This window comes from Gobio gobio, assembly GCF_949357685.1.
Source record: "Gobio gobio genome assembly, chromosome: 9".
Classification (NCBI taxonomy): Eukaryota; Metazoa; Chordata; class Actinopteri; order Cypriniformes; family Gobionidae; genus Gobio; species Gobio gobio.
In genome coordinates this window covers 40,048,685-40,058,305 of record NC_137115.1, presented here as the reverse complement: position 1 = coordinate 40,058,305, position 9,621 = coordinate 40,048,685, and the positions used below count along the sequence as shown (strand labels likewise).

The 9,621-nt window shown below is 36.8% G+C and overlaps 1 protein-coding gene across 2 annotated transcripts; it reads left to right on the top strand.

Annotated features, from left to right (window-relative positions):
* Positions 1–127: 127 nt before the first annotated feature.
* mapk12a (mitogen-activated protein kinase 12a) lies at positions 128–7,893 on the top strand. Of its 2 annotated transcripts, XR_013817213.1 has the most exons (13): positions 128–380; positions 3,378–3,507; positions 3,633–3,691; positions 3,799–3,910; positions 3,982–4,011; positions 4,101–4,148; positions 4,232–4,346; positions 4,657–4,728; positions 4,864–4,943; positions 5,038–5,116; positions 6,019–6,192; positions 7,074–7,202; positions 7,585–7,887. XR_013817213.1 is itself a non-coding variant. In XM_079825570.1 (12 exons), the coding sequence occupies exons 1-12, from the start codon at positions 262–264 to the stop codon at positions 7,145–7,147; spliced, it is 1,092 nt and encodes a 363-aa protein (XP_079681696.1). In that variant the 5' UTR covers positions 133–261; the 3' UTR covers positions 7,148–7,893. The 2 variants fall into 2 exon arrangements, 1 of the variants encoding a protein (XP_079681696.1); XM_079825570.1 differs by having other exon boundaries at positions 133–380; positions 7,074–7,893.
* The last annotated feature ends 1,728 nt before the right edge of the window (positions 7,894–9,621 follow it).

Sequence of the window (9,621 nt, the reverse complement as noted above, 5' to 3'; positions counted from 1 at the left end):
ACTAGTCACTATTTAATTACTTATTTTTAAATTACTACTAAGTACTAGTAACATTTAAATTTGAAATTAGTTCGGTTTACGCAATAACTATATGTTAAAACGGCTTGCCATTCACTCGGCCACGCCGGAGAGGGCGCGGTTGCGCGCACACGCACAATCTATGAACGTGGACAGGTAGATTGCTATTATCCGTGGACAGGTAAAGCTGGAAATCACAGCTGCGGGACTCGGGATAGCACATTTAAAGGGGTATTCACCGTCATGTCGGTCCGATCAAGACCTGGATATTATCGCCAGGATGTAAATAAAACCGCTTGGGAGGTGCCGGACAGATACAAAGATCTAAAACAGGTGGGGACGGGGGCATATGGTACAGTTTGGTGAGTTGTTGTTCTTATTTTATGTACTTCCTGAAAAGAATCGTGATTTTAAAAACACTTAATCCATTGTCACTGTTGCAGAACAATAGGCTATATCTGGGATCTATTCAAAACGTCGGTAGGCGAGCAAGTGAAAAAGTTAAAGAATATCTTATGATTAAGATGCCCCAAAATGTTTTAATGCGATCCAAATTCATACAGCATATTAGCGAGTCAGTCTAGGCATGTTTTCTCCATTCTCCATGCGTGTTCACAAGTTAACACAGGAAATGAGAGTTTCAAAATGAAGTGCCTGTAAGACTAACTGTTACGTTGTTTACAGCTCGTTGCATTACTATGAGGTTAATAATTGTAAGATGGCAGCTGTTGACGAATGCTGCCTGTGGTCAGGTGATGATGGTTTATTGCGTTTCCATACTTCCTTTAATAGTCCAAGAGGATTATCTCAGAGTAACCCATTATCGCGTCTTGAGACACGTACGTCCACAACTGAATCTGCCATTAAAGGGACAGTTCCCCCCCAAAAATGAAAATTAGCCCATGATTTACTCACCCTCAAGTCATCCTAGTTGTATATGGCATGCTTCTTTCAGACGAATACAATTGGAGTTATATTAAAAAAAATGTCCTGGCTCTTTCAAGCATTATAATGGCAGTGGGTGGCTGTTTCTGTTTTGAAGTCCATAAAAGTGCATCCATCCATTATAAAAGTGCTCCACACAGCTCCGGGGGATTAATAAAGGCCTTCTAAAGCGAAGAGATGCAATGCGTTTGTGTGCGAAAAATATCCATATTTAAAACTTTATAAACTTAAAGGACTAGCTTCCGACAGACTACCTACGCAAGTCGACTTATGGCAAAATTTAATAACCTCTGACACGATGTATGACACAGGATGTAGGAGTGTCGCAAGTTTTGACGCAAACAAATACTACAAATCTAACTCTTATATAGATATACTCCAGCATTTCTCGTTTAGACTTCTAATTTATGACCAGTGTTTTGTTTTTGCTCATTCCTCTGTGCTTCCGCGTTCATCAATACGTCATACGGGGTTACTCTTTCACCGTAAATCGATGCGTACGGCCATCTGTCGGAAGCTAGTTATTTTAGTTTTAAAGTTTTAAATATGGATTTTTTTTTCTTACAAAAATGCATGGCTTTGCTTCAGAAGGCCTTTTTTAACCCTCAGAGCCGTGTGGATTACTTTTATGATGGATAGTAGTGCTGGGCGTTATGACCAAAAATGTATATCACTGTATTTTTCTAAATTATATCGGTTTCACGGTATATGACGGTATTTTTTCCCCTATGCATGACAGGGTGTTAATCACATTTTCTACTGATTGAGAGAGGAAATACTGCAGGAGATTGACTAGAATACCCTGTTTTACTGTCATGACGAGTGAATATTGTAGAAAAATTCCACACTAGAGTTAATAGGTCTACAGGTTAACAAAATGATGCTGTGGAGAGACAACAAACAATAAAACACAGACCTGCAACACGCTCAGAATCATACTTACAGACACCTGAATATTAAAAGTTGAGTTGAGGGCACCTTAAGCATTTTAAAAATCTAACCCTCTATAACAACAAACTGCCAAAACGAAGAGAAATGAGTATATTAGCAATACATTTTACAGGACTCTCGGAACGAATGACACATCAGTTTAACAGAAAGAATAAAGCAGTTACTTTTTGGCCCATTCTTCTTTGAATTGTCAGTTTATTTATTAACTTACATCGTCTTTTGAATAATCCATCGTGTCAGCGCGTTCGTGATCAGACATAGGTTATCAGTGTAATCAGTGCATACATTTCATTTTAATAAGACGTGATGAAATATGCGCGCATACACGCTTCTGGTTCATGTCTAGAGCACTAGAGTTTTTGAAATATGTCCATAAAAATTTTAAACGCACTCGCTCCGGTCTATATCAGTGCTAAATGATCCATGTGGTGAGCGTTGTTAAACTCATCGCAGCGCTCCGTGCAGAAACCGCGCTCTCTCGCGCGCCGCGTGTAGTTTGAATTCTCAACTATAATCAAGGGCTGAATCCGACATCGCTCCCATAACCTCAAATATAGCATTATTTGGAGGGCACAGCGCTTTGTAGTGGTGTCCGAAACCTTAGTGGACGTTATTGAGTGCACTCATTCTATCCCATTGCACCGCAATAACGAGTGTACAGCCGATGTACACACAACGGTTGTCCGACTTCACGCACGTTTTCATTCACTCCTTCAAATAAAGTGATAACGTAGGGAATAGTGAATGAGAGTATAGGATACAGCCATAGGCTGTGCTGTAATGCTCTGACTGCTCTTACTACAGTGCATCAATGAAATGGGTCCCCTCTCAAACAATGATGCGCTGCGCCGCGTTCCGAACGTTGTTTAAGCGACATATACCGGTATTGCGGTATCATCAAAATTCATATCATAAAGAAAATTAATACCGGTATTCGGCATGAACCGGTATACCGCCCAGCACTAATGGATAGATGCACTTTTATGGACTTCAAAACAGAAACAGCCATTCACTGCCATTATAAAGATTGGAAGAGCCAGGACATTTTTTAAATATAACTCTGATTGTATTCATCTGAAAGAAGAATGTCATATACACCTAGGATGGCTTGAAGATGAGTAAATCATGGGCGAATTTTCATTTTTTGGTGAACTATCCCTTTAATTTAGTAAAATAGCAACATTTCCACTTTTGAAATTATATTATATTAATATTATAATAAAATATTATATCACTCAACCACTAATCACTCATCCTCAAACCAGTCCTTCATATTTGATTAAAATATATCACTTAAGAAAAACAGAAATATGCATACACGTGCATGTTCAAAAGAAACTACTTCTTTGTGCATAGGCGTTTCTTTTGCGAAAGCAAGCTTCTTTTGTTGTAAATTCTACTATATTTATGTATTCTAATTCAAAATGCTTGTAATTATTTACCACTGGTGATTTACTCCTCAGCTATGCGTTTGACCGGAGGACAGGGTCAAAGGTGGCCATCAAGAAACTCCATCGTCCCTTCCAGTCTGACTTGTTTGCCAAAAGAGCTTATCGGGAGCTCCGGCTGCTCAAACACATGAAGCATGATAATGTAGGACACCAAAGATTAATGCATGCGGAGGGCACTCTCATCTGCCCTGTTGTAAATTAACAGATTTAGATTTACACTCTCATGTTGTGATGTATTTGGCAACCACTTTCTCTGTTTTGGTATAGGTTATTGGACTTGTGGACGTTTTCACTGCAGACCTTTCTCTAGACAGATTCCATGACTTGTGAGTATTTTACAATCGTAAACTGACAATGGCCATGCTTCAACTGTGATTGCGACAGCTTGTTTTGGATGTATGGATGCATGATCATTATCTCGTCTTTTGCACAGTTACTTGGTCATGCCTTTTATGGCTACTGATCTAGGAAAACTAATGAAAATGCAGAGACTGTCAGAGGACAGGGTCCAGTATCTGGTCTACCAGATGTTGAGAGGACTCAAAGTGAGTATTTTAATAATGCAAGCTTACACACCCTCGCAAACATATTGTCATGAATCGCTTTGTGTTTACAGTATATCCATGCTGCTGGAATCATTCATAGGGTGAGTACAGTTGTGTCAGTCTTATACACATATGTACACAACATGTATTTCTCACTGAGAAACCACTAACCTCATCCGTTACCTTGCAGGATCTCAAACCAGGCAACCTGGCAGTAAATGAGGAGTGTGAGCTTAAGGTATCTCACTACGTGCATGTATTCATGCTTGTCAAGATAAAGATTTATTTGAAGCCTTATTGTACCGTTGTCTTATATTATAGATCCTGGATTTTGGTCTAGCCCGGCAAGCAGACAGTGAAATGACGGGCTACGTTGTGACACGCTGGTACAGAGCGCCTGAGGTCATTCTTAGCTGGATGCACTACACACAGACTGGTTAGTGCCACGTTGCATGCACTAATCTCTATATGTTATTCTTAATTGTTATGAATAATAATATTGTATTTTATTTTTATATCATTTATTATAGATTAGTGGTTAGCATGTATTATTATTATTTGCTCCTGGGAGACTGTGCTAGTATTTACACTATCCACACTGTGGAGCTGTTAATACTTAATGTATATCAGTGCTGGTCTTATAAAAGCAACAGGAAGTGCTTGATTAATCAGATAATCCACAATTGCTATTTAAACGGATGATAATTCAGAGATATGTGTTGTGTTTGATTAAAATTTCCCCTCAGTGGACATCTGGTCAGTCGGTTGCATCATGGCAGAGATGCTTCTAGGGAAACCACTGTTCAAAGGAAATGACCGTATCCTTCCTCGCAGGAAAACTGTGGTTTTTTTAATGTACATATTTATGAGATAATATGTAATTGTGGTTTTGATGTGGTGATTATTTGCCTCTCACCCCCAGTGTATTTGAATCCTTGACCATTTTCCGTCAGACCTGGATCAGCTGATGGAGATCATGAAGATTACAGGGACGCCAACAAAAGAGTTCACAGCCAAACTACAGTCTGAAGATGTGCGTTTCATTTATATTTTCATATTAAGATTAGTTTGCAGAACTCTCACCATATAAATTATGAATATAAGTCACATGGCATTTGTTTTTCTAGGCTAGAAACTACATAGCAAAGTTACCAAAACTTAAAAAGAAAGATCTTCGGGCATTGTTACCAAATATTAATCCACAAGGTAAGAGTGTTTTCAAAGTGTTTTTCTCAATCAATGCAAATAAGGGATGAGTGTGTGTTTTTAATTATTGTTATCCTTTATTAAATAGAAATCATATCATAATTATGTACAAGTATTTTAACAAATCATTTGTTTTATTCATTTTTATTATGCAATTATTTTCATTTAATATGCATGCAGTTTTGTACGTCTAATATTTGTACTTTTATAATTCCATTTGATACACACCAGGATCACTTTTAAATAAACTTGTGAAGGAAAGCTTAAAAGTTAAGGTCATGTTTGGGTTACAAGAAAGAAACAAATTTGTATATTTTTTTACTAAGCATTCATTACTGTAATTTAATTTTGAAAGTAAAGTAAGGGATTACTCATAAGATTTTTTTGTAATTTAATTACAGTTACTTCTGATGTAATGGCATTAAAAACTATATAGACTATAGAACAGTTCTATATAAAACAATAGTGGATTTAACTTCGAAATTGAATGTCTTATTTTAAATGTTAATGTTACTTTTTTTTAATGTAACCTCCTTTTAAATACTTCTGTCAGTTCAAGAATAACTTATGCAATTTTATATTATATTTTTAAGGAATTAAAAGAGCACTTTCATGTCTATCCTTGTGTTGTTAAACTTGATATGGGATTTGGAAAGTAATTATTAATAAGTATTATAATACTTTTTTAAAGAGAGTAATTAATAGAGAAATGCAATTACACTGTTGAAGATGTAATTAGTAGTTACTAATCAGTTACTTTTTTTAGAGTAACTCACCCAACTCTGGTTAGCAGCATGCTCTACTATTTGATCAAGTATATCTTTCATGCATACATTTGATGAAAATAATTTTGAACGTCACATAGTTGTTTGTCATTTTGACTGTGTTGCTCTCCTTTTCAGCGATTAATGTGTTAGACAGCATGCTGCTCTTGGACCCTGAAAGTAGAATAACAGCGGCAGAGGGATTGGCTCTTCCCTTCTTCTCAGAGTTTCGTGAACCAGAGGAGGAGACCGAGGCCCCACCGTATGACCATTCACTAGATGAGGCTGATCAGTCAGTGGAACAATGGAAACGTAGGTTTAAAAAGTTTGATATGAGTGACACTAAATTCACAATAATTGGTGTAATGGATGAGGAAACCAGTTATAACACTTGTTTAAAGGCACAGTATGTAAGATTTTTGGATTAAAATATCCACTAGAACAGTGTTATATACTTTGTTGACTTGTGTACTTACACTATCCCAGATGTTTCCAAGAATGTTTAAATCCAGAGAAATCAGCTGTTTTTACCAGGACGGGGATCGTGCCCGTGCGATGCCTATCAATGACATCATACCCATGTTACCCTCAATGTTTCGGTTTTATTTTGTAGAAACCATGGGAACACCAAAAACGCTTTAATATATTGTGTGTTTTATTAGACATGTGAGCAACTGTTTGAATACATTCATCGACAGAAAACTCATCATTGTTATACAGCTCAAGCTAGTCTTATTGTTTAAATTGTTTTCTTAATTTACCACGAGTACCATGTTTTACCATGCCTAATATCCATCTAGCTTACTGCAGTGTGCAACAAGTGTCTCATAGTAGCCGCTGAGCGAACGCACAGAGTAGCATTATAACATAACTTTCAACACACTCAGATGTATCTAATATGATAAAACAGCGCTGCGTTACCCCACATACGTATGAGCGGAAGTAGAAGTGCTTGTCTGTGGCATAATAAAAGCTCAGCGAAATCCGGGCATCATCAAGCTACGCCTTTGTTTTGAAGAAGCGACCTCTTGTGGGTCGAAAAATTACATTTTGTGGCTTTAAAGATGCATAAGACATTCATTAGCTAGTATTCCAGTCTTAGGTGTGATGGTTTATTTCAGAGAGCTAAAGAAATAACCAATTTCCCTTTGTTCTCTTTTCCTCTGTCCACTTCCATTCCTTTCACCCCCCAGGACTCACCTTCACTGAAATTCTGACCTTCCGTCCGGCTCAAGTGGTGGAAGAATCTAAAGAGACGGCTCTTTGAGATTGCTTATTTTTACATCGTCAAGGCTTTACATTTGTACCATTTGTCATTATACATACTTTTAACAATTTTTTACACAGTAAGTGTACTGTTTTATTCTTAGCCTGTTGTGTGCTAGTGTTTGGCACAGATAGGCACAACTGAACCATCGGCAGACCTGCACCATCCTGCAATTTGATTTGGATATTTTAAGTCCTTGCAAGTATGTGATTTTTATAGTACATTTATCTTTTATAGTTTTTTTTTTCTCAAGCAAAGAGCCACACTGAAATGCTGCAATGCAAATGTCTGTATGGTTTACATTTTTAGGGTATGTTTACACAACACCGTTTCCAACTGAAAACGGAAAACTTTTTATGCGTCATTTACACGACAACGGGCCTGAAAACGCAAGCTTATGTTGTCATCTGTTTTCAGTTCATTGTTGTTGTGTAAACATACCCTTAGGCCTACATTTTTTTTCAGGTTTTTGCCAAACCCCACAGCCAAATACCAAGTATCTGCAAAAGTATTAACTTACCTTCCAAAACAGTTTGTCAACCTGACCACAGTCACGAATGTAGAGTCCAGACAAATCATGCAATTATGCAAAGGAAATTGACAATGTACTGTAAAAATAAGTATTTTTAAATGGATCACATTTATATTTGAGTTGTATATTTTTAAATCAGTTTTATGGGGGAAAAGTAGAATGATTGATTAAAAATACAAATTAAAAATGTTCTGCTTTTGATGTTTCCAATTCTTATCTTCAGTGGTTTATATTTTTGCATGTTCCAATGTATTTCCATGTGACACTTGTTGGAAAGGAAATGGAAGTCAAAGGAACTCTGGACCATTTGTCATGAAATCCAGCAGAGGGCAACATTTACACTTCTTTTGCACTTTCCTCAATAGCATTTCACAGTAATAGTTTTTAGAAAGCTTACACAAAAAACTCCATTTAGACTTGAGGTCCCTGTGCATCCTCATCCTTTATTTTTATGTAGTTAATGTATGTGTGAGCATTGCTGCTACATGTCGAGACTGTGCAGTAGTCTCTGAAGTATATAGTCTGTTCAGTTCGGAAGTTGACATTTGCATTTCTAGTTTAGGGACACAATTCAATCCCTGTCCCATGAGAGTCTTTCTCTGTTCCTGCAGCCTGTGTTTGATACCTGGCCTTTTCCTGTCCTCTGTTTGGAATCCTTTTGTGGTTCATGTGGTCAGAGAGTATTCTGCATGAACGAAAATAGAGGGGGAAAAATACATTTGTCAGTATTATTTTTTGGCAACCAGATGAAATGACGGAGAATGAAAGAGGAAGATAGGAAGCAGAGTTTCTCCTCTAACTGGTTTATTTAAAGAAGTTCTCTGATTTCTTAACACAAATGTCTTTCTTTGTTTGTTAGAATAAGCAGCTGCGTGATAAAGAATATCACAAAGGTGTTTGTAAAATTCACTGAAGTTTAAAGCTGTTTTAAATGGACTGTTCAATCTAGTACACTCTAAAAAAAAAGGCTCGTATCATAGGGGAACCTTTTTTAGTGCTATATAGCACCAATTTTGGTGCTTCAGTGGTTCTTCAGCGGTTCTTCAGAGGTGCTATATAGCACCTTAGTCAAAGAACCGGTGAAGAACCTCTGAAGAACCGCTGAAGAACCTCTGAAGAACCGCTGAAGAACCACTGAAGCACCAAAATTGGTGCTATATAGCACTAAAACAGGTTCCCCTATGATTACGAGCCAAGAACCATTTTTGGTGCAATATAGAACCTTTTTTTTTTTTAGAGTGACCTGATTTTGTGCTTCAGGTAAAACTGACCAGGAACAAAAGGTTTTAATTGTAATATACACTTGCCACATACCATTGTCATTGCATTAGATTAGAACAGAGTATAAACATTTGTCATTCACATCTACGCAGTTGACATTCAGACATTTTAAGTGTCCAAATACTTATTGAGACTACTGTATGTTTATATATATGCGATTTCACAGATATCTCTTTACACTGAGAACACTATGTCCAGTGATTAAACTATGGTAGGTTGTCCCTGTCAAACATCCTGTCTTGTGTAACACTCTTGAAATGGGACAAACGCAATATTTCATTGTTTGCTTATGTTTACATATTTTAGAGATCTTGAACTATTGCATAAGCGACTGAGCTTGGATAGGTCTTATGCTCACCAAAGCTGCATTTATTTGATGAAAATTAGAGTGAAAACTGAAACATTTAAATACTGAAATTAAAAAATAACGTTTTTCTATTTAAATATATTTAAAAATGTATTCCTGATGGCAAAGCAAAACTTTCTGCAGCCATCACTAAAGTCTTCAGTGTCTTCATTACATTTATTATCAATATTAAGTTGTGCTGTGGAAACCATGATACATTTTTTTCAGGATTCTTTGATGAATATAAAGTTGAAAAGAACAGCATTTATAGAACTATTTTGTAATATTACAAATGGCTTTATTGGCACTTTTAAT